This window comes from Syngnathoides biaculeatus, chromosome 13 (genome assembly GCF_019802595.1).
Source record: "Syngnathoides biaculeatus isolate LvHL_M chromosome 13, ASM1980259v1, whole genome shotgun sequence".
Classification (NCBI taxonomy): Eukaryota; Metazoa; Chordata; class Actinopteri; order Syngnathiformes; family Syngnathidae; genus Syngnathoides; species Syngnathoides biaculeatus.
Window position 1 is genome coordinate 13,488,974 of NC_084652.1, and position 25,518 is coordinate 13,514,491.

General features: G+C 43.3%; 1 protein-coding gene and 1 long non-coding RNA gene across 6 annotated transcripts in view; one reads left to right on the top strand and one right to left on the bottom strand.

Annotated features, from left to right (window-relative positions):
- Nucleotides 1-5,173: 5,173 nt before the first annotated feature.
- On the bottom strand, nt 5,174-5,757 carry LOC133511392 (uncharacterized). Its single transcript, XR_009797896.1, has 3 exons — nt 5,666-5,757; nt 5,350-5,411; nt 5,174-5,284 (listed from the first exon to the last, which is right to left on the bottom strand). It is a non-coding gene; the product is annotated as an uncharacterized LOC133511392 (long non-coding RNA).
- LOC133511390 (artemin-like) overlaps nt 5,270-25,518 on the top strand; it is a 34,948-nt gene continuing 14,699 nt past the window's right edge. Inside the window, exons 1-3 of one of the 5 annotated variants that reach the window (XM_061840268.1) lie at nt 5,273-5,426; nt 5,619-5,652; nt 8,962-9,256. In XM_061840268.1, the coding sequence (XP_061696252.1) occupies nt 9,160-9,256 (97 nt within the window). In that variant the 5' untranslated portion in view covers nt 5,273-5,426; nt 5,619-5,652; nt 8,962-9,159. Of the gene's footprint in view, nt 5,427-5,618; nt 5,653-6,886; nt 7,235-8,961; nt 9,257-14,523; nt 14,699-25,518 lie in introns of those variants that run through there. The other 4 variants (XM_061840269.1, XM_061840267.1, XM_061840270.1 and 1 more) reach the window with 4 other exon arrangements.

Sequence of the window (25,518 nt, forward strand, 5' to 3'; positions counted from 1 at the left end):
CCTATTTGAGACCTGTTCCCCATTCTCACACAGACACACACACGTGCACACAACACACACCATAAATGCACAACTTGTCAGCTGCACTCGTGAAAGTCGAGTTGTCTTACATGCATACGTGGACATCGAAAACAAACCAGAGGAGCGTCTCTGCGAGCAAGCGTTTGCCGCGGCGCCAAGAGGTGAGGACAACTCCCCGAGGGGCCTTTTAAAACGGGGCTCTACTTAAGAAGTACAGATATGTGTGGAAAATAGACGAGTAATACTGTAGTCTTAAGTACAGATGTTTAAGGAAAAAAAAAGTTAAAACTAGAAGGGATTCAATTCATTTGTTTCAAAATTCATAAAAGTAACACTTTTATAATTCCATAAAATCTAGTTTTACAGTTTAAAATACAGCAGGTACACTAAAGTTTGCCAGTGTTGGTGAAAAACGTTTATCAATCCTCAGCAGTTGTTGCAACTGCTGAATAAATGTTCACGTTCATTTGCACTTAGTTTTTAACTCTTTGTATATTGAAAGTATTTTTTTTATTCTATGTGCAATATGTTTTTCATTGCAATGTTTAGTAGTGTTATTTTCCTGAAGCGTAGTTTTAATGGTAAAACTGGGTAATTAAAGTATAAAACCTCTTGTGCTAGATTTTGTATGTTGGTCATAGTGGTGGTTTGGAACAGATTTTTTACATGGCATTATGGAAATTGACTAGATTTTGCTTCACAGGGCACATAAAATCATGTGGCGGGACAGATCTGCCCCCCGGGCCTTGTTTGACATATGTGCTGTAAAAGGTTTGAGAACAACTCTACCCAAGATGATTCAAAACAGCCTAAGAAAAGAAGAAAAAGAAACAAAATATGTAAAGTTTCACCAAGGGATAGGCATCATGCTGCTACTGAGAAAGCCAATGTCTTGAAAGAAGTAACTGCTCTATTTAGACAAAGGAAGGGGCAGAAAGTACAGATGTTTTCAAATTTAGGGAGTAAAAGTAAGTCATTTAAAAAAAAAAAATAGAAATAATACAGATAGCTGAAAAATCCCCACTCCATTGCAGTAATAATGCGTTTGTACCTAGTGACTTCCCAGAGCTTTCCGAGCTCCACTAGGTGGGATTGCGCGGCAGCAGGATATTCGCCACCTGGGATCTCCCGGAGGCGGTCGGCCGGCCGGCCAACTGTTAGTCCAGTGAACGGCCGCACCGGTGAGCCTGCACCTCTTCAGTCGGTGGGCCTTTTATTCTCAGCGACAGATTCCCGGCCCCGCCTACTCTCTGAAGACTTCCAACGGAGAGGCCGTGACCCCCAGGCCTGAAACTGAACTCTGTGTAAAAAGAGCTGGAATGGCCAGAAAGGGGGGGGGGGGGGGGAGAAGAAGAAAAAAAAACGGTGCGTCATCTTTCGTGTCACTCATTCAGTCAGTTTACCCTTGGTACTGTGTGGAACCACATTCACGTACCGTGTTTGAGTATATCCATCATAATCCTGAAAGATCTTCGAGCCTCTTTGGACAAAAGTATTAAAACACACCTCTTAATAGATTAATTTATCAATCATTAGGCTTTTTATCCCCTCTTTAAAAGCAATGAGTACTAGTTCAACAACATTTATATCCATCTTAAAATGTATTAGTATGCTTTTTGTCCTCAGTTGTGCATTAGTTGAGCTATTGTATTGGTAACCTTTTTTCTTCTGTGGTGATTTTTGTGGGAAGCTATCCTCTATTTGCATTCCATTTTTTATGTTCAAGAGAATGATGTTTGTAATGTAAAAATTGTGATTTGGTGACATTTGATCACTGCGGAACTATGTTGAAATGGGGGAGGAGCTTCATTTAGTTATAGCCTTGTGGAATTGAAAAGCGTACGTGAATAAAAAGCTCTTTGAGCATTTATTACTATTCTTGATATCCAATTTAAGGTCCATTTATTAGTCTCTGTAAGGACAAAGAGCGTACTTGTACTTGGACCTTAGGCTGAAAAGATATCAGGGATATCAAATAACTGCTCGAGCTGCTTGACCATTTATTCAACATAGCATTTCTGCACACGTGTAGAAAAACTTTGGAATTCTAGTATGACAATTGCATGTTACTAGTAAAGTAAAACAAGTGGGCATTTAGGTCCTACTCATAGGATCCAGCAGGCTACTAACGTATGACACATGCCGAGTAATGTTACTAGTAGTTTACGTATCAGGTTTAATTGCGTTTTCAAAGCCATATGTAGCACTAGTAGTGAGGGCGGGGGGGGGGGGGTAGTAGTGGTAAAGTTAGCCTTCTAGTGTGTTGAATTATCTATCTACTGTAGTCGGGACAAAGAGTACTAGTACATGGACCACTATTGAGGCACGGCTGGATGGACTCGCTGTGGGAGGGCTTCAGAGCCCTGACCTCACTACCATCCAACACCGCCTTTTATGAAGAACTACAACACGGATTGGGAGCCAATCTGCTCCAACATCATTTTACCTCTGACCCCAACCCCCCAATCGTTCCTCTGGATGAATGGACAAAGGTTCCCAGAGAAAAAGTTCCCGAAAGTGGCACTTTGTCTATATATATATATATATATATATATATATATAAATTTTTTTTTCCACATTTACTGAAATTTTGAAGAAATCAAGCAGATTATTGATCTCCCGAAAGTAAATCAATAATCACCAGTGACCATTGTGAGGATAAGTGGCATAGAAAATACATCAAGTATGGAGCAACTGGCGAGTAATTTCTGATGTTTTATTATTATTAAGTACCAAACGGACTTTAGCTCAGTGTGACTAACAGTCCCACTTCACAGTTTTTCAATACACAACTAATAAATACTACATTGTATACACAATAAATAGTCTTTGCGAAAGCTGTTCACTTCTTTGCATTCTCTTAAGTTTTATGGTTTCTTTATATAGCGTGATGCTTTTTATTTCAGTGAAAATATTAAAAATATTAACTCGTGCATCCTGAAATTTCTTTCTGAGGTTATGCAAGAGTTTTGCATTCTTGCACCAATTCTCTATCAGCTTTGTCCAAACATTGTCCCGCTCCAAATCCTCAACCAACACTTTGCGACTTCATCACAGCTCGCGCTGACAAATGATGTTGACTCACTCGCTTGTTGCCTCTGCAGCAACTGGACAACTCCTCCATTCCTTTGCGCGTATTTTTAGCCCCGCGCTTAAGTTCGTAGAGCACCACCCTGCGGACCTCTCGGAACGTTTGGTAACTGGTACTGGTAGACTGACAGACTACTAATACTTCTAACGAGGTGTAAGATGTTAAGTATACTTTTGTATCACTAGTAGTAATTGCTGAATGAGGCACACTAAGAGTAAAAGTTTTGCGCTACTTTTGAGCTCTGTTTACACAAACTTGGGTATTTAGGTCCTACTCGTGGGTAAGAGGTAATTGCTTGGAGATTCATTTTTATACACTGATTTTATTGATTGCATCACAAATGTGTCTAAAATATTTAAAAAGAATTTGGAAGGTTAACATGACACAGCCCTTTGCTTTTAAAAGCTATCTGTAGGCCGGTGGCACCATGTAACGGGTACCATGGATAGCTGGCACTGTGTTTGTAAAATTTTATTTAATGACACCTTAATAAGTGAGATTTTTTTTTTGGGCAGATTTTTTTTTAAATCAGCAATTCAAAAACATTCGGGGTCATGTGAGAGTACAGCTAAATATGATATAATGTAGTACATTCGTTTTTCCACAACAGCTATGCGGTGAATGTGGTCTCCACTTCTGCCACTGACTTCACAGCAACACATGAGGGGTGGGGTGGGGGGTTCATGTTAATTTTTCGAATGTTGGAAAAAAGGGGCGCGTTTCGAAAGCAACTAGTTATGTACATATTGCTCCAAAAATGATTATGACTGGAAATGACTGTCAGTTTCATTTTCTTGAGCAAAAAAAACAAACATGAAATGAACTTAATGAAATGTGGAACATTTAGACCACATATGTCCTTTAAGTGCCATTTTTTTTGTATTAAAATTTTAAGTACAATAAAGTTGCATTTGATCTTGGTTTTCAAACATTTATCGAGCTACATAATTATTATTATTTTATGGGGGGGGGGGACTAAAGCCTCTGCCTCGTTTCTGATGAACACTTGGACTGACCAGTTACTGTATTTCAACGTTGCTGATTATGATGTTACATTCATATTTGAGGTGGTCCTTGTCGCACACGATGTAGTGCGACGTCCCAAGTGACTTTTTCTCAACCAAACAAAACATCAATCACTTGTTTCTCTCCCCTTTGAGGCCATCTTATTATCCGACTGTACATTCCCGCGCGTCACCCACACGAAGCCGGCGCATTGTTGTCTCGGCTACTATTAATAGAGACGTGGAAAAGGGGATCCTCCCTGCATTTGTGTCTGCCTTTTGCGTGGTGAGTGGGCTCTCGCCGGAGAACTGTTTACCCATCCTTTGTGCGGGGCAGGCCTCAACTGTTTGCCGTGTAGGGAGTGCCTCGTTGTTGTGTGGAAGGCAGAGAACGCTGGAGCGCCTTCAGGGCTGGCTACATTCTCTCTGCTGACCTAAACACTAGCACATGCACTGACTTACATTTACACTTATTTTCAACATTTGTTCCATGTAATTGTATTCTTTTATTTCCAACGGTCTATTATCTTGATTTTATAGCATTTCTCCTGGTGCTGGCGTCACAGTTTTTCATATGTGTATGTTTTATGTTTTTCTCCAATCAGATTTCAGGCTCTGAGTGTTGCCACGTCAGTGTCATCAGGTAACTTCAATTAAATCAGCAATAAAAGTTTGTTTGATTTTTCTGAAACATCCATCCATTATCTGAGCCGCTTCTTGTCACGGACCAACGACGCATGGGCGGACCCAAATGCAGGACTCCAAGACGAGGACAAGACATTCGGTGGGTTTTATTATAAACGAACGTTGTGCACAACAACACAATCCGAGAAGGCAAGAATCCAATTTTAAATTTGCCTCACAGGGCAGGCCCACAAAAAACACACCCGAGTCCGCCGAGTGTACCGCTACACCATCAGCGACCCTAAAAATTTTGCAAAAACCATCCTCCCCTATCCCGTCTTCGAGAACAGGATTGGTTGCCAGCCATTCACAGTGAACTCTTCCACAAATAACAAATGTATTGTCTTATATTGGAGTGACTTGTACTTTCTTTTCCTCGTCAGCATGTAGGACGCAGTCAGCAGGTGGCTCCACGTCACAGCTGAATGACATAGGTGCAATCAAACAAAAAATGGCGGTGATTCTCAAACCCATGGTGGTGCACCTGTGACCCAATGCAGTTGATCAATCTCAGAACCGCCATCAATGTGAGGCCAGGACATCACTTACCCAACTGATAGAACCGATTCAATATTTGCTGAAATTGTGATCCAATATTGGTGCTCCCGGTGCTGCAAAGTCTCTTTGTGAGTAATGTATATTTTGTAAACTTCCGGCCATTCTGAAACATCCATGTGCTATTCGACAACTTGTCGCCGAGTGTTCATGTTCGCTATGGATGTCTCGGAAAGACAAACACAGCAAACATACATATATGTGTATATCTTTTTCAATCAACTTTTGTTTTAAAGTTATGTATGTTGGCTCCTTCTATGTAGAAGAAGAGGAACTATGAGACCGGGAGATTTCCCAGTAAGCTACGTACCCACTGTTCCCCGTCACGCCGGCTACAATTCGCTGTCATAAATTCACCGCCTGTGACACCAGGCAGGGTTACTTCAGGCCAGAACCGAACACGCAGCCAATCCAGTTACGCTTTCTTAGTATGTGACGTCACATGACGAACAAAGCGTAACTGTGATTGGTTGGGTGTTCTGCCTGGTGGAACGGACGATGAGTTTTAGACAGCGATTTGTAGCCATTTGAATATCCATCCATCCGTTTTCTTTTGCCGATTATCCTCACAAGGGTCGCGGGGAGTGCTGGAGCCTATCCCAGCTGTCAACGGGTAGGAGGCGGGGTACACCCTGAACTGGTTGCCAGCCAATCGCAGGGCACATTGAGACAAACACCAGCACTCACAATCTCACTGAGGGGCAATTTCCAGTGTCCAATTAATGTTGCATCTTTTTGGGATGTGGGAGGAAACCCGCGCAGGCACGGGGAGAACATGCAAACTCCACACAGGTTAGAACCCGGGTCCTCACAACTGAGAAAGCCAACGCTTTCCCAGCTGAGCCCACCGTGCCGCTAACGGTACATTATGTCATTATCCAAGCCGCTCATCCTCACAAAGGTTGCGGGAAAGCTGGAGCCTATCCCAGCTAGCTTCGGGCGAAAGGCAGACTACACCCTGAACTGGTCGCCTGTCAGTCCCAGGGCAGATATCGACACCATCACTGAGCGGGAATCGATCCCACGCTGCGTGTGCACCACTACACCATCAGTGACTCCCAATTGAATATTAGACAGCGAATTGTAGCAACTATTGAAAATGTGATCACTTTTCATTTCAAATCCAAATCTTGTTTTCGGTGGTATTTCAAATTCAAATCCTATTTCTCTTCAATTTTCTAATCCCGGGGTCACCAATCTACTTCCATACAAATGGACAGTTGTGTTAAAAGTTGGACCCGGCATTTTTGTGTGTGTCCCAAATGTACGCCTAGCCACATGTGAGCTGTTGTTTTGGAAGCAGTCCACCTCCATCCATTCGGAGCTGGCTTTAGAGGTAAGGTGTTCCTCGATGTGCCAGGGGGGGGGGGGGGGGGGGGGATAACTCCCCATCCCTGCCCGGCGCCTGCCTCTTTTCCTCCTCTCTCCTCCCCCTGTACAACAAAAAGACGACCGAGAGCCTATGTAAGTGGGAGGTGGGAAAGAGAGAGTGAGAGAGAGAGAAAAGTCACAACAGCTTTCACTCTGACAGGCGGCGCGCTCCCTTTTACGCACGGCCAACAGCACCGCGGGCCATCGGAGGAAGACTGCGCCGCGCTTCGGCTCACTTCACCGTGCGGGGCGCGTAAACGCAGACGCCCAACATTTGGATACACTCCTGGAGAGGGAGGGGAAAAGGCTTGTCAAGATCCCTAAACCGGATCGCTAGTGCGTAAACCAGTTTTCACATTTTGGAAGCTTTCGACTGAACTTCAAGAAGAAGACGCGTCTACTCGCTGGAAGTTTTGTGTGCCTTGTGAGACTTTTTTCATCCCCCCCCCCCCCCCCCACCCGCTCAGCCATTAAAGCATCCACGCTGACTGGAGGCAGGACCGAACAGGTTAGTGTGGCGCTGCTGCGAGGGAGAAAAAACGGCCTTCATTACGTGAAAAGCACGCTTGCTTGTTGTTGGATGTGAGTCAGCACAGAGGCTGCAAATTGAGGACAAATATTTTGTGCATGCGCGCGCGTGTGCGCGCCCTCCAGGTCGCGGCTTCATTTCCAAACAAACTCCAGTTTAGATTCAGTGCGCGTGTGTGGTATTAATTTTCTGTACAGTGCCGGGTAAAAAGTCCCAACTGGCTTTCTGGAGTGCCCATTCGTCATCTAGTTTTGGTGCAGACTTTATCTTGAACGGAATGTTATTTTTCGGTAATTAACTCATTACACTCGGATCTATGTCAATAAATCAAAGTATATGAGCGATGGCTAGTCCAAGAGCGAGCACATTGTGCATGTGAGTGACAAATAACAGTGTAGTGTAATTGATGTCGTGCTGTCTGTTTGCTGTTTCTGATTGCCCTCGGAAAGAAAGACAGAAATGTTTTAATGACCGCTTAGAACAACAAAACTAATGATGTCTCGAGACTTCTGAACAGTACAGAGAACCCCGGTTTATTGATAAGTTCCAGACCTAACCCCTGGATAGCGGAAACCCCACAATTTAAGAAAAAATATAGCGCATCTAAAAACATTTTTTTAAATAATAGTTTTACCCCTCCCAATTCATTATAACATATTAAAACACTATTGGAGAATAAAAACGGAGACGATTAAACATGATTTTTTTTTTGATGAAACACCTTGTTCTTCAAATGAGAAGCCCAGCGTGCTTACTTCACGATGTTTATTTGGCACAATTCAAGTTTACCGTAAAAACTGACACAAAATATTATCATACACTGCATGGTTCAAGATTAGCTCAACCAAACGGAAGTATGTGATCTTATTGCGAACATATAATTTGAAATGCCATAGACAGGCTAACGATAGTTTAAAAAAATGCAACTTTAGCATACACGAAGCAGCAACACATACAATGTACTTCTTGCTCCCTCTTATTGTTCTATTTCTTGCTTCTTCAGCTTTCTTCTCCCTTTACTTCTTCTTCATCTTCTTCTTCTACCTTCTTCTCTTGCAACTCACTGGTGCCCGGCACATTGCAGCACAACATGTTACTACAGTTTAAGGTTGCAAGTGAAATCTAGATTTACCGGTAAACAATTTTTTAAAAAAGCCATACAAAACAATCCCTTCAAATCCTGCAATATGGCGACTGTGACAGTAGAAGGGTTCACTGTATTGTTGTTTTACGAAGAACCGACCGCTAGTCACATGAATCATTTGTTCTGAATGACGTTGCAAACCAAACAAGTGGCAAAGCATCCATACATTTTAATTTGCTCTCATGTTTGGCTGGCAGCACGGTGGGCTCAGCTGGTAAAGCGTTGGCCTCACAATTCTGAGGACCCGGGTTCGATCCTGGCCCCACCTGTGTGGAGTTTGCATGTTCTCCCTGTGCCTGTGTGGCTTTTCTCCGGGCGCTCCGGTTTCTTCCCACATCCCAAAAATATGAAACATTATTTGGACACTCTAAATTGCCCCTAGGTGTGATTGTGAGTGCAGCTGTTTGTCTCCATGTGCCCTGCGATTGGCTGGCAACCAGTTCAGGGTGTACCCCGCCTCCTGCCCGTTGACAGCTGGGATAGGCTCCAGCGTTCGTGAGGATAAGCGGTGAAGAAAATGGATGGATGTTCGGCTGTTTACATCTTCTGCGCTCTTGTCTAGGGGGCTGAGATCGCGCGAGGCCAAGAGGGTGGCGAGGGAAGGCCGAGGCTGGACTCAGCCCCAGAACGAGGTCTCGTAGCAGGAGGAGGAGGCTCCTCCGGCCGGCCCCACGCAGATGGATTCTTCGCGTCCGCTCCACCATCAGAGGAGACGGCCATCTCGGAGCTCCCGCGTGCTGTGACGACGACGCGTTAAAACATGACACGCTGCGGTGGACGCACAAGTGGATCGGTGACCCGGCGGGGGGCACGGAGCGCCCCCGAGCCCCTGCGCGCCCGCCTCTGCACGTCGCCCGGTAAGGCGGGGCGTCACATTTGTGTCAGCACATTGTCATGGTGATTCTATGACAGCCTTCCTGATAATCAGGAGCTGTTTTTCTGTTTTTCTGGCTGAGAGCTGTCATTTGTCACTGTGTGTTTGCTGTGACAACACCGGCTCATGTTGGATGGCTTTTTCATACTGTGTTGCTTTCACCTGCCAGCTGGTTCGCTGGCCGCAGGGTGGGTCAGCGTAACCTGGAGGCAACATTTATGGGGCTGAATTTAGAGTTTATTTGAAAGTTTGTGTGAAAGGGACGCAGACTGGGAAGATGATGAACGGGTTTGTGAAGCTTTTTAACGTTGAGATGGCTTAAGAGGAACTGTGGGGCTGTCAAAGCCCTCTTCCAGTGGGAACCTCAACTACGGGCTGAAAGTCTTTATATTGCCCAATCAGGATTTGCTTCTATTACTGCTCTTGTTGGGGAAATTGTTTCAAAAGGGTAGAGTAAACTTTAATGAAACTTATCCAAATGTGTTAATTTTGGGGGGAGGCTTCATCCACAATTTAGACAACTTCCCTTTTTTTATTTCAAATAAAAATGAGAAATATCTCAAAATAGTGCAATGTTTGAGAAAAAAATGTTGGCTTTTATTAAAAAGGTTTTTGAATAAATATGTTGGGGGGGAAAAATCAAGAATATAGTTTTTACTTAAAAAATCAATCTTTGCTACATTATTTTTTTTTAATCCAAAATAAAAACTTGAAAGTACTGATAGTTTTTTTCCACCTTTTAATCTTCATGCATGCTGAAAATAAAAGAAATGAGTTGCCCTGTAATATATAAAATTGAGTTTTTACAAAATGTTTAATTTTTTTTAAATATCTCAAATGTTTGTATTTCCTTTTTACGTCCAAAATAAAAAGAAAGAAATAAAATGGTTTGTAAATATCCCCACACATTACTTTGAAATTGTATAAGGTCCAAACAAGCTTAAAAATACATGCATTGTTACATATTTTCCCCCTCTCCAACCTGCTGAATAGGAAAAAGATAAAAATTGAAAATTGTATAATTGACTGTACAAAGAGATGAAGGCGCACTCATAGGATATGATCTCATAGGTCATACAGTAAATACGATAAAACTATAAATATCCCATGTATAGTAAATGACTCACACAAACATCATCATTTTCAAATCATTTTTTGTGATTGCGGCTATGCTATTCTAAAAATGACACAAATCTCCATCTTTCCCTCTTTTGTCTACATTAAAATCATTTATTTTTTTGCCAAAATAGCACCCTTTGACCCTTCAAGGCCACTGTACCTCTCGCACGTCTTAGCCCAAGTTGTGTCTGCGTGATCGTCGCACACAGGAACGCCATGAAAAGATTTTTATTTTTCCTCAGGACCAGTAACGCTTCGTAATATTTGTCTCGCTGTCTTCTTGTGCCTGTAAAAGTCAAATCTACACTCAATGTGAATGTTCGACTAAGGGGGTGTTAAGGGGGTGGGGGGCTGCTGAGGTTCCAAACTCAGGGCCATTCTGTCGAGTTTTTATTGTGGATAAAAGGAATAACAATTGGGATTAGTGCATTTCATTCAACAGAAACCGTATGAAAATCTCTCTCCCTCTCTCTCGCTCTGTCCAGTACCAGTGAGGGGATCAGGCGCACTTGAAGTCTTTTAATGGTGATGTGTTATGGCAGAACAGTATTCAGTGAAGTGTGGCTTCATTCTCCCACGAAACTGTTTTGATCGCGTCGGCTTCCTGAGCTCCTGGCTGTGAGCCCAACATACGTGACCCTTTCTTTTTATTTCCAACCTTAGCCAACGGCTTTCTCTCTCCCTCTCTCTCACACCTCTGTGTCCTTCTGTGGAATGTTGTTGTTTGTGTTTTCAGTGTCATTTGTCAGGATTTGGCCTCGTCAGAACCTAGAAAAGAAGGCACCTGGCTGACTCATTTGAATCCGTGACTGAGTCAGTGACCCACTGACTCACGCTCATGTGCATGCGATGTGTCATGGCTGAGGAACATAGGCAAGGCAAAGTGCTAAGGGGCTGGGGGTCAGGGGTCGACGTCCAAGCTTGGATTTCACTTGACGTCCTCTCCTCTCTGTCGCGGCTTGAGATATGTACTGTAATTTCCTTTCCAGCCAGCTTCCTCCTGTAAAAGGCTGGCACATTGTGTGGAAACATCTTGAAACAACCTTGCAAAGCAAAGGGGTCCCATTTTTGCCCCCTTATATTCTCAATGACAACCAAGGATAACTTCAAAGGGTGAAGCACACATAGGGTAATACATAACACGGTAATAAACACCGTAGCCGAGCTAACAAACTTAGACAAAGTGGACAGAAGTATGAAGAATTGGAGACAGCAGTTAGCACAAAACTTTCAGGCTTCTGCTAGAAAGCAAAGCATCCCAGGGAAAGTCTACTAGAACATCAGAACTTTAATCGGTAGCAGCTGTGCGCTGACTCCCATTTCATCCTCATTCATTTTGATCACAGCTACATCCCTAATTTGTAGCGAAATAAGTGTAACTGGGTAATTACGTATCTTTTATGATAAAAAGCCTACAAGAACCTCTGAACTTTATTTGCACTTTAAAATGGTGGCAGGGCTGCGCTGGCTATAATTTCACACGACTTTGAATGTGACGTGGTTAATTCTGAACACATCAAAGTAAGGAACTGTATCGAGGTAACTTTAATTGCGAATAAGTAACTGCACCCAAGTCACTATAACAAAGTTACTAAAACAAAAGAATAAAAAAAATGTCAGGAAAAGCCTACGAGAACAACTTTTACCTCATTTTCAGGGGCACTCTAAATGGTATCAGTTGTGTCCTGACTTCTGTTTAACATGAGTTTGAATGTAATCTCATCCCAGTGATAAAAGGGTGTGTATACTTATGCAACCACATTGTAACAGTTGGTTATTTGCAGGTTGAAGCTCACATTAATGGTGGAAAAGGTGCTGGAATAATTTTTTTCTCGTATATCCCCCAAAAAAGGCATTTGAACCAGTGTGTGGAGACTTTTTATGCCTCGTAGGTGTGCCTATTTTTGAAGAAATGATCGGGCCTAACTTATTGCCAGCTAATTTGCTGACCCGAAGTTCCGGCTAGTTAACCCCCGCGGGTCTGCGGCGCCCAGTTTGAGAAGCCGAGCGGACTTCTCACACCGCGCCGTCCCCCGCCGCCGCAGCTTTTGACTTCCTGCAGTCAAAGGTCACGGGGGTCGTCGGCCCCGCTGAGGGTCACGTACAGCCAGCCAGCGCGCTTCCCCGTGATGTGTGGTCTGGTTTCTATTAAGTGGCGGCAGGGCCCGACGAGACGGAGCAGCGGTTTGTTGCTATGAAGTGTCGTTTGGATCGCCGGGCTCACGGCGAGCCCGTTCCAGGCTTGCAGTTAAAATGACAAAATGACTTAGCATTATGAGTACTCATCTGCGTACTGTACTGTGTATAAAGATCCTCTTTAATGTTTAATATGTCGTCTTCAGCCAATTATCCGCAATATAACTGTACCACTTTCGTCATCTGGAGCAGTTCTCAGTCAATATTTATCTGATAAGATGACACAAACATGGGAAATGTAAATGATACATCATACTCACCGGAGTTACTGATTATTAAATGCAATAATATGTGCATACTGCTCCAGATTTAGATGGAGTTTTGCTATGACCTGCAAATCATGTGGTGGAAAAGTACTTTCAATATTTTGTCCGATCTTTCAGAGAAATTTGAAATGTGATCGCTGATAGATGGTAGAGTGAAGAAAATAAGTATTTGAACACCTTGCTTTATTGCAAGTTCTCCCACTTACAAATCATGGAGGGGTCTGAATTTTTCATCATGGGTGCATGTCCACTATGAGAGATAATCGAAAAAGAAAAATCCAGAAATCACAATGTATTATTTTTTTTTTCTTCACGATTTATTTGTGTGATAAACTGCAAGTAAGTATTTGAACACCTGTGAAAACCAATGTTAATATTTGGTGTGATAGCCTTTGTTTCCAATTACAGAGGTCAAACGTTTCCTGTAGTTGTTCACCAGGTTTGCACACACTGCAGGAGGGATTTTTGCCCACTCCTCCACACAGATCTTTTCTAGATCAGACAGGTTTCTGGAGTGTCACTGAGAAACACGGAGTTTCAGCTCCATCCAAAGATTTTCTATTGGGTCAAGTTCTGGAGTTTGGCGAGGTCACGCCAGAACCTTGATATGCTTCTGACTGTGCCACTCCTTGGTTTTCCTGGCTGTGTGCTTCGGGTCATTGTCATGTTGAAAGACCCAGCCAGGACCCATCTTCAATGTTCTGACTGAGGGAAAGAGGTTGTTCCCCAAAATCTCGCAATACATGACCACGGTCATCCTCTCCTTACTACAGTGCAGTCGTCCTGTCCCATGTGCAGTAAAAACACCCCCAAAGCAGGATGCTATCATCCCGATGAGTCACAGTAGAGACGGTGTTCCTGGGATGGACCTCATCATCCGTCTTCCTCCAAACACTGTCAGTGGAATTATGACCAAAAAGTAACATTTTGGTCTCATCTGACCACAAAACTTTCTCCCATGACTCCTCTGTATCATCCAAATAGTCATTGGCAAACTTAAGACGGGCCTTGACATGTGCTGGTTTAAGCAGGGGAACCTTCCGTGCTATGTGTGATTTCAAACCATGACGTCTTAGTGTATTACCAACAGTCACCTTAGAAACGGTGGTCCCAGCTCTTTTCAGGTCATTGACCAAGTCCTGTCGTGTAGTCCTGGGCTGATTCCTCACCTTTCTAAGGATCATTGAGACCCCATTAGGTGATATCATGCATGGGGCTCCACTCTCATTGAGATTAACTGTCATGTTTAGCTTTCTTGCATTTTCAAATGATTGCTCCAACAGTGGACCTTTTTTCACCAAGGTGCTTGGCAATTTTTCCGTAGCCCTTTCCAGCCGTGTGGAGTTGTACAACTTTGTCTCTGGTGTCTTTGGACAGCTCTTTGGTCTTGGTTGTGTTACAAGTTTGAGTCTTACTGATTGTATGTGTCATGAACGGGGCACGAGGGCGGACCCAAATGCACGACTCCAGAGACACACAGACGGTGCAGAGGAAACCTTTATTCAGTCCAAGGCCAGTGTTCAGGTAGGCAGTCCAAACCAGGCAGAAGTAATAGTACGGCAGGCTTACGAGTGTGGTCAGTGGACAGGCGTGGGTCGGTACACGGAGAGCAGAAGTCAGGCAAACAGGAGTGTGGGAACGAGGCATCAAGGACGACGATCTAGCGGCGGACAAGTCGTCCCCCAAGTCCTATATATACTGGGCGTCATCAGCTGTAACAAGGTGCAGGTGTGCTCTGACTAATTGGCTGGCCACACCCAGCCTGGGCAGGAAGCCCGGAGCATGACAGTATGTGTCACGGACGAGACTCGGGGGTGGACCCAAATGCACGACTCAGGTGAGAGGTAAGCAGTGCGGAATAAGCCTTTATTCGTTCCAATGTCGGTTACCAGGGAGTCAGTCCAAACAAGCAGCAAGATCAGTAACGGCAGGCTTACGGGGTAGGTCGGAAGACAGGCGTTGGTCGGTACACGGGAGGTAGACGTCAGGAGTACGGTAGTGCGGGAACGAGGCATGAGAGGAAACGATCTAGCAGAGTAATAGTCGTCCCCCGGGTCCTATATGTACTGGGTCTTAATCAAAGGTCATGAGGCGCAGGTGTGCACCTTCAGATTAGCTGGCCACGCCCAGCCCTGGCTGGAATCCAGGATCATGACAGTATGGGGTGGACAGGAGTCTTTATGCAGCTAACAACCTCACGCAGTTGCATCTGATTCAGGATAATACATGGAGTGGAGGTGGACCTTTAAAGGCGGACTAACAGGTCTTTGAGGGTCAGAATTCTAGCTGATAGACAAGTGTTCAAATACTTATTTGCAGCTGTATCACACAAATAAATCGTTAAAAAAATCATACATTGTGATTTCTGGATTTTTCTTTTTAGATTACCGCTCTCACAGTGGAAATGCACCTACGATGAAAATTTCAGACCCCGCCATGATTTCTCAGTGGGAGAACTTGCAAAAAAGCAGTGTTCAAATACTCATTTTCTTCACTGTAAATGTTTCAATAATGGTGGAATGGTGGAGCAGCTGTAGCGTGTCGGCCTCACAGTTCTGAAGACCAGTGTTTGAATCCCGGCCTTGCCTGTGTGGAGTTTGCATCTTCTCTCCGTGCTTGCATGAGTTTGCTCCGAGCACTCCGGTTTCCTCCCACACCCCAAAAACATGCAACATTAATTGGACGGTCTAAATTGCCCCTTGGTGTGATTGTGAGTGCGAATGGTTGTTTTTTTTTTTTTTCCCCATGTGCCCTGCGATTGGCTGGCAACCAGTTCAGGGTGTACCCCGCCTCCTACCCAATGACAGCTGGGATTGGCTCCAGCACTCCCGCACCCCGTGTGAGGATAAGCGGTGAGGAAAATTGATGGATGTTGCACAGTACTTCTTGCGGTTCAGCCGACTTTTTCTTTTCCTATTCCCACACCGACTTAAAGAAAAGTTCATTTTCATAAAGCTTCCTCTCAGGTTGCGTAATCATCCCCAACTGGGGAATTATTTGGAAGCCGACTGAAAGGAAAGTCAAAATCAATTATTTGTGCATCTCAATAAAGATTATTACATGCGCTTGTAAGCGCGAGGTGATATATTGCTGTAGACAGGTGGCCTGACAGAGTGCGCTGCTGGGGGATTTTCTTCGGGTGCCCCCCCATATATAAATGTGGAGGAATTTCCAACCGCGTTTTACATGAAAGATTTATACCAGCCGTCGAGTAGCCATTTGCGCTACAGATTGCCGCGTCTGCTGCAAACTCGCCAACATTTCCTGTCAGCCAAGTCCTCAAACAGCTCTTTATGCATCTTCTCCTTACATTTTCTGTACCGCTCGCTGTCATTATGGTGGCTGACGAGGTTAGGGGTGGTAGTATAGAGAGCCAACTGAGTAAAAATATTTTTTTTCTATACCGAAATGTAATTATCCTGTATCTATGTGTTTAATTATACTTTATATTTCCGGCAACTTTCACTTTTACGCCACTACTTAATAAATAAAATACTTTTACTCTAATACACTCCCCCGAATCATCTTTGTTACAAAAATAATTAAATCCAAAACAATTGTTTCTCGTCGGAGAAATGAAATGAGATGCAGGTAATTAGGATGTCCTTGTATGGGTGCTCTCGCTCTTTTGTGTCTTACAACATGATCGGCAGGCTAACTTTCCGCATTAGCCAACACGGAGATCTTTCACGACTTTAAATCACTGAAGTAGACTGACAAAATATAATAAGATGTTTTAAAAATGAAGACAAAATTCTAACTGCGCGCTTTTTTTTTTAAATATTTTCCTGTCCGATGCATAATTACAGTTAACATCAGAAAATTCCAACAAATGCCAGCTGTAGAATTTTAATCAATATTCTACAAAGTGACTTTAACTTCTAGAAGTTCTTTTTACTTAAATTACCGGTACTTTTACTCAAGTACCACTTTCAGGTCCTCAATAGAGCCTGGATTGGTTTTTGGCAAATTGAAGGAGGCATTGAGACAAACAAGCATTTGCTCTCACATCCAAACTGGTGGATGATTTAACCTCACTTACATGTTTTGGGAATGCAGGACTAAGCCGCAGCACCCGCGCAAGCAAAAGAAAAACACGCCAACGGCAAGATTTCAAGACCCTAACCTGACTGATTGATTGTGCTGACCGCTACGCTGCCCATAAAATGTTGGGAAATGATCATGAACTGCATGAGTGAGAAACTGATAAACAGCTAAAGAACTGTCTGGATGGCAGACCTCCACCAAAGCCAAACTCTTAACAAGTGTGCGTGTGTGTTGGGGGTGGCTGTTCAAGTTTGTTTGACTATGTGACTAACAGACAGGCGTCACCCTGCTGATTGATGTCATTATGATTTATGTCGTCATGACTCGAAACTGAAAAAAAATTCCTGCATTTGTTAGGAAAGCTGTATATACGTAGTGCCCCCCCCCAAAAAAAAAAATGTACTGTACTCCCTTTTTCAAATGGCCATTCCACATAGTTTATTTTGTAAGATCCAAGAAGAACGAGAGAACCTTGAAAGAACCTTTCAAGTTGAATTATGTTTCCCCCCCTGTTGCAGTCAACTCGTTCCTGCGCCTCCTCAACATGTGATTGGCGCTAAATTTGGGCATTTCTGTCCCACGACGTGATTGTCTTATGGATTTCTTTGAGCTTTGGACAAGCATCCCAAAAATTCTTCTATTCTCATGCGGCTGCTGGATTGCCCAATGACTCCTAGAAAGTTGCTTGTGGACATCCAATGAAAAATTTTATCTGCTTCAAACATGTTTTTAATACAAACAGTGCTGCACTGTGTCAGCTAATCCCTCTGAAACTCGTTTCAGAAATCATATTTGCGCTTTTGCCACCTACAGTGTTTGTACTTCTAGTGGCAATGAACAACACTTTCAATTACCGTATTTTTTGCACTAAAAGGCGCATCTCATTATAAGGCACACCTTCAATGAATGGCCTATTTTAAGAGTTTTTTTCATATATAGGTCGCCCTGCAATATAAGGCACATAGAATAGACGCTACAGTAGAGGCTGGGGTTACGCTATGCATCCATTAGATGGAGCTGGACTAAAGGCTCAATAGTGATCCATATATAAGGCGCACCGTCGGCTTTTGAGAAAATTAAAGGCTTTTAGGTGCGCCTTATCGTGCGGAAAATATGGTCATGGATGGACCCAGACCTACTTCTATTCTTCTGAAAGTTATCGCAAATCTGTTGAATATCATACATTGCATGACCTTGACTGAAATAAAAGGTTGCAAAATTCAGCGGCACTTCTAAGCGTAACACGGATCCTTTGATTAAACAGACCCACTGAACCGGAGGCAGGACAAGCGGACCGAGATGTATTTATTTTCACGCTGCAGAAAGACACTTTTGTTTTTCATGGAAAACAAAACATCCCATTTGCAAAGCTACAAATAAACAGTGTGAACGGGAAAAGCAACAAATTTGTTTGACAGGCCGGCGACGCAAATCGAAACCTTTTCCGGTCCGGCTCTTTGCCCTGGGAAAAACTGAGCAACCGGACTCCTCCACATTTTAATTGATGATCCCTGCCTCGTACGAATGTAGTCCTCCAGCAGTGACAAACTTCAGAACCGCACTTGCCTAATAACCCTGATGAAATCAAATATACAGCCATTAAAGTGATGTAGGGTCTTTGGAGCTCTAATGAGATAGCGGCATGTTCGGGGCCCGATGTGCGGCGTTGCTCGGTGCGCTGGGAGAGATTGATTATGCAATGCGGAGTGCCACAGGGCAACTTCAATCTGGAAGTGCTTAAAGTTTACAGCAAGCCCCACTGATGACTTAAGGGCAAATTGAAGGAGGCGTGATCGGACAAAAAAGGAATTTCAATTTGTTGGATGGACAAATGCTTCCCATGCTGTTTAGTTTGCGTCCTCTTATTTTTTTTTTTTTTTTGTCGCAGCGGGCAATCTTGACTAAGCCCGCCAAGAGAAATTATTCCCCCTTCCTCCTCAGCTCTGATCTGAAGTTGTTTAGTTGTTGTTGAGCACTTTGACTTCTTCAAGTTCAAACAGTTGTCGATAATTTCGAGCAAGGCAGCAGTTAATCCTTTCGGAACATGAAATGAACTCGTCTTTATCGTAAAATCGCCTTCCTTAAAACAACTTTTCCTAACAATACTGAAGAATGTTAACTAGAGTATGTGTGTGCGTGTGTGTTTTTAATACATACAATAATCTGTATTCTGCTGAAATTAGCAGGTCCCGTTCATTAATCATAGCGTCTGCGGGCCGCTTTGAACCATCAGGCCAGGTCATTAGAGGCAGCCTGTCTGGGGCGCGAGCGGGCGACGCGGAAACACTTTGGAGAGTTCTGGTTCACCCAGACACAAGACACAATCATAATGATCACAGTGTGTGTGTGTTACTTTTCTCAGCGTGGGCTTAATTTAGAAAAATAACAAACGAGAGCACCGAAAAGGTCAAGAGAGAAGGGAGTTGGCGCACGTGTGTCGTGACTAGATCACTTTTACAATGTAGTGGTCTACCCGCCCAAAGCTTTGGCCCAACTTACTAGTTTTGTGAGTTGACCGTGGGGCTCCTTCGCTTGGTTGTTTTTTGGACTTTCAAGTGGATATATGGTGATTTTGGGTGGGGGGTATTTTTTGTATTCAAGCAAGTAACCGTCATACGAGTGGTCCAGTGCACTTGAGATCATTCAGCAAGCGTCTTGCAAGGATGATCTCATCTCTTCCGGGTTCTGTCTTTCTTTATCAATGTCACTCTGTTCTCACAAAATGTGGGGGTGGGGATTGGGGGGGGTCGTTTTCATGTATTATCTCGAGCACATAACTTCTGTTCAAGACGTGAGTGGGTACTTTGCTTGTCCCATTTGCAACCCCTGATAGTACAAATTGTAATGTTCGTCGCTCAAGGATGATAAAATATTGCTCAAATTATATTTAGAATGGTGACAAACATAATATCAAACAGTTTCTACAAAAGAAAAAAAATTGTGGAAGTTAATATGGAGCAGTACATGTCCAGACTTTTTCTGTGGCTTGGTGATAATGGACCTGTACTGTACCTTTGCATATGTGCAAGCACATACAATACAGTGGTATTTTCCGGAACAATATAGTTTTGTGTGTTTTTTTTTTTTTTTTTAAAGGACATTTCAATTCATTCAAATGGAGAAAAATAAATCAAGTTAGGAGCTGTCTCACGGAAACAAATTGAACCTTTAAGTAAAAGTGCCACTGTAGTTGCACACTAAAATGCTCTCATCTGTGGGAAAGGAGTGCCCCACTCTGCGATGCACGTTTTAGCCATATATTGAACGCCAGGTGAACGATAAAACAAACTGAACGGGCTGCTGTTTTGCACACCTTACGCCCAAACGGTCACACGCAGACACAACGATGTCATACTGCACCTCACGTGGCCCCATCTCTTATATGCACAGGCATGTTCACAGACTTACAAACATACATTTTTCCTTTGTTTTTCTAGTTCAAATATATTTACAATGTGTTTCAAAAGTCGGGTTCACTGTTTCTCTTTTTCAAGAGTAAGGATGTAAACAAGAAAGACAGTGATGCACAGTGAGCAGCGAGGGTGTTTTCTGTCCTCTTCTCTCCCTCTTGGCCTCTCTTTCTTTCTTGAGGCCTTTACAGCGGTGCCCCCACCCACCCCACCCCAAGCCCTTCAACAGCACCGGAAGGAGGAAATCTTTCTCTCTGATCATCTCTCCCACACGTCCAAAATGTGTTCCCATTTAAGGTGAGGATCAGCCGAGCGCGCTCTGTGTGGCTTCCTTTTAAAACCAACTCAATCAGGCAGGAATTTGGGTTATTGGGGTCAGGGACGCGGTGAAGCTGCCTCCGCACTCCAGGGGAACTCATCCCATCTGCGTACTTAAGTGATCCGTTGTATAACCTACGTAAGTCCGTAATCGACGTGCATGGGGGTAATGGGCAAAGGTGGAAGGATAAAAGACTCTGGAGAAAGCAGAAAATACACATTTATCTCCTTTACTTCAACAAAATTTGAAATGTACTTCACTATCCATACATCCATTATCTACCACTTTCCTGAGTTGGGTTGCGGGGGAAGTAGCTTCAGTAGGGATACCCAGACTTCCCTTTTCCCAGCCACTTCTTCCAGCTCTTCTGGGGGGATCCCGAGGCATTCCCAAGCCAGCCGAGAGACATAGTCTCTCCAGCGTGTCCTGGGGTGTCCTCGGGGTCTTTTTCAGGCGGGACATGCCCGGAACACCTCACCAGGGAGGCGTCCGGGAGGCATCTGATCTCATCTGGCTCCGCTCAATGTGGAGGAGCAGCGACTTAACATTGAGACCGGATGACTGAGCTTCTCACACTATCTCTAAGGGAGAGCCCGGACAACCTGCGGAGGAGACTCATTTCGGCCACTTGTATCTGGGATCTTTCGGTCACGACCCACAGCTCGTGCCCATAGGTGAGGGTAGGAACGTAAATCGACTGGTAAATTGAGAGCTTCGCCTTTCGCCTTAGCTCCCTCTTTACCACAACGGACAGACACAAAGTCCGCATCACTACAGACACTGCACCGATCCGTCTGTCAATCTGTGTAGACCCAGCTGTCCAAGACAAACGGAAGCAAATTAACACTCGAGTTTCTTATTGGCGAAATCATCAACTTCGGCATTAAATATGGGTCCTCTGTGCCAAGGTTATCTATTTTATTCCACGTACTTTAGTTTATTTTCACTTTATAATTGTCTGACGGCATCAGACAAGACTCTGGGCGCCGTGCAACAAGACATATTTCCGTGTCGTCTCCAACCGACTTGGCATTGAACAATGCTTTGCTAGACTGGCAATATGGTAAGGTAAAAAAAAAGTCACGTGATTTTATGACGTAGGTGCATGAGCTCTATACTTCTTTTGATACCTTGACACAATGGGGTGTGGGGGGTAACGACTAAAGACTTTTTTGCAGGTGGCGATAATGTCTTGAAAGTTGAGTCAAAGTCGATGAATTGATTTTTTTCGGTACAGTGCAGCCGTCTCCACCCCTTTATTGCACCACACACTGGTTTAACATTAGGATGTACCTCATAGACACAAAGGAAAACTAAAGATTGAAAATATTGGACTTGTACAATTTGTTGGGAGGGTTAATGTTCCAATGCACGGAGATTGAAAGCAGGTACTATCTAGCTCATTTCTCGGCAATTTTCAGAGGTTTTATTGCTTTTTTTTCCCCCAGTTGACCATCACTGCTGTAGTGCGTGCAAGTGCTCCAATTGCAAAGTTCAATCAGCCAAGATGAATTATGTTGTGTATTCACTGAAGTTTCAAATAATATAAAATAGTAACTTTACTGTAATTACTAATTTGTAAATATTAATTACATTGCTCATTAGCTAAAAACAAACAAACTGATGTCCGATTAACGCATTACTAGCATCACTAGCTAACAGTAAGAACGTGGCAGTATTTGTACTGTGCTACTTCCCACCTGGAGTAATTAGTGCTAACCGCATACTAGCGTAACTTTCCAGTGACCCTGCAAGCTTAATCTTGTAGAAGCGGTTGCCGTGTAGGAAGTTACAGCTGATGTGGAAAATCCTGCAGCGGAGTCATTAGAATTCCTCAGTGCGCGAGGAGCGCTTTTCTCCCCTCACTTGGCGCTTTCTCTACCGTTTTAACCTTCATTCTATGCACTAAAAATAGTGTTCACTTGTTGCCAGCAAACGCGATAAGGCCGCACTAGCAGCTTTTATCAATGTCATACGCTCCTGCAGAAGAAACAAAGCATTGTTTGGACTTTCAGACATCACACAGGAGGATTGTAAACTGGGCTAAAAGGCACTTGAACCGCTGAGTTCATTCCCGCCAGGATGGTGAAGCGATTGCAAAGGATTTATTGACAAAATGCTGGCTCTTTTTTCATCCGTCTATGCCAATGACGTGTAATGACAGGCAGAACAATTAAATGATCTTCTACTAAACAGCAGGAGGTCCAATTAAGTTGCATATCTACTTGTTGCCATTCATAAAACAAAATACAACCCACCCGAATGTTAAATACAGTATTTGCCTGAGTTGGATAAAATTGAGAAACAATCACGGCAAAAACGTCACTTTGGGTCACAACTGTTGATAAAAGTCATGTCGTTGGTGACGTGTCTTTCATCATTGAGCAAAATTTAAGGTACTGCTCACGGGCATCATTGATAAGTTATGTTAATAGACAAAAGCAAGGGCATGATCCTTTTTTAACTCATAGATAGAATTGTATTAATGCTACAAAATGATTGTTTAAGGATTTAAATAATAAGAACTGACACTGGCTCAGATGTTTGTTTCAAATGAATGGGTGGAAAAAAATAGAAAATACATTCCGTGCTAAGCTCTACAGTAGCATAACAGCCATAAATGTTTTGAGAGATGCCTGGCGGCAGTGCATAGTGCAGTACATACCGCACAATGATGACAGGGCGCAGTAGGGAATGCATCTTGGGAAAAAATACAAACATGAAGGGGAGCTTGTATCTGTCGAGCCTGGAAAGCAGGCGGGCATGCACGATAAATGCATTGGTGGAAACAACCCAATAGCAAAGTCATGAGTCATTTTCTTATTGTCGGAACTTCATTCACTTTTATTATGGCCAGAAAATAACACGGTTCAAAAGTCTCGGAAGAGTGAGGCAAATTGCCTATAGCTATAATCCGCAACGTTTTTTTTGGGGGGGGTAAAAAAAAAACACTCAAGCCACTACAAGAGTAGATGAAAGAATGCTGATAAAGCCCATCAATTTCTGACACAGCTTACTATATATTTTCAATTTATATACTGTGTATATATATATATATATATATACAGTAAAAAAATAAGTGTTTGAACACCCTCCTATATTGCAAGTTCCCCCACTTAGAAATCATGGGGGGGTCTGATATTTTCATCAGAGGTGCTTGTTCACTGTGAGAGCTAATCTAAAGAGGAAAATCCAGAAATCCCAATGTATGCTTTTTTTTTAACTATATATTTGTGTGATACACCTGCAAATACTGTATTTCAACACCTGTCTATCAGCTAGAATTCTGACCCTCAAAGACCTGTTAGTCCGCCTTTAAAGGTCCACCTCCACTCCATGTATTATCCTGAATCAGATGTAACTGCGTGAGGTCGTTAGCTTCATAAAGACACCTGTCTACCTCATAAAATCAGTAAGACTCAAGCATGTAACATGTCCAAGACCAAAGAGCTGTCCAAAGACACCAGAGACAAAATTGTACAACTCCACATGGCTGGAAAGGACTTCAGAGCTTGCTTAAAAAAACGTCCAATGTTGGCGCAATCATTGGAAAATGGAAGAAGCTAAACATGACGGTCAATCTCAATCGGAGTGGAGCCCCATGCATGATATCACCTCATGGGGTCTCAATGATCCTTAGAAAGGTGAGGAATCAGCCTAGCCCAGGACTACACGACAGGACTTGGTCAATGACCTGAAAAGAATTGGGACCACCGTTTCCAAGGTGACTGTTGGTAATATAATACGTCATGGTTTTAAATCATGCATGGTACGGGAGGTTCCCCCCCTGCTTAAACCAGTACATGTAAGGCCCGTTTTAAGTTTGCCAATGACCCTTTGGATGATACAGAGGAGTCATGGGAGAAAGTTTTGTGGTCAGATGAGACCAAAATGGAACTTTTTGGTCATAACTCCACTAAAAGGTTTGGAGGAAGACGAATGATGAGTTCCATCCCAAGAACACCATCCCTACTCTGAAGCATGGGGGTGGTAGCATCATGCTTTGGGAGTGCTTTTCTGCACATGGGACAGGACGCCTGCAGTGTGTTAAGGAGAGGATGACCGTGGCCATGTATTGTGAGATTTTGGGGAACAACCTCTTTTCACTCAATCAAAACATTGAAGATGGGTCCTGGCTGGGTCTTTCAACATGACAATGACCTGAAGCACACAGCCAGGAAAACCAAGGAGTGGTTCCGTAAGAAGCATATCAAGGTTCTGGCGTGTCCTAGCCAGTCTCCAGACTTAAACCCAGTGCAGTGTGTGCAAACCTGGTGAACAACTACAGGAAACGTTTGATCTCTGTAATTGAAAACAAAGGCTTCTGTACCAAATATTAACATTGGTTTTCTCAGGTGTTCAAATACTTATTTGCAGCAGTAATACACAAATAAATTGTTAAAAAAATCATAAATTGTGATTTCTGGATGTTTCTTTTTTGATTGTCTCTCACACAGTGGACATGCCCCTACAATGAAAATTTCAGACCCCTCCATGATTTCAAAGTGGGAGAACCTGCAATATAGCAGAGTGTTCAAATACTTATTTTCTTCACTGTATATATGTACTACTTTTTACTGAGTCTTATTCTTCTGAAGTCAAAGTACTCTTGAGTACAATATTTAACTACAGAAGCAACAACATCCAGAGGATGGAAGTGACTCTCATGAGCATGAACAAAAAGTTCACAGGCTACGCAAGACAATCAGGCCAGGATTTATTAAAAACTACAGAGACCAGCCTCAGATATGATCGTTTTGTGGACTGATGAGACAAAGATTAACCTTTACCAAAGTGATGGAAAGGCTGAGTATTTGAGAAAGACAAGACATGCACATGATCCCCAAAATACTCGCTTATCTGTGAAACTGAGTGGAGGTAATTGCTT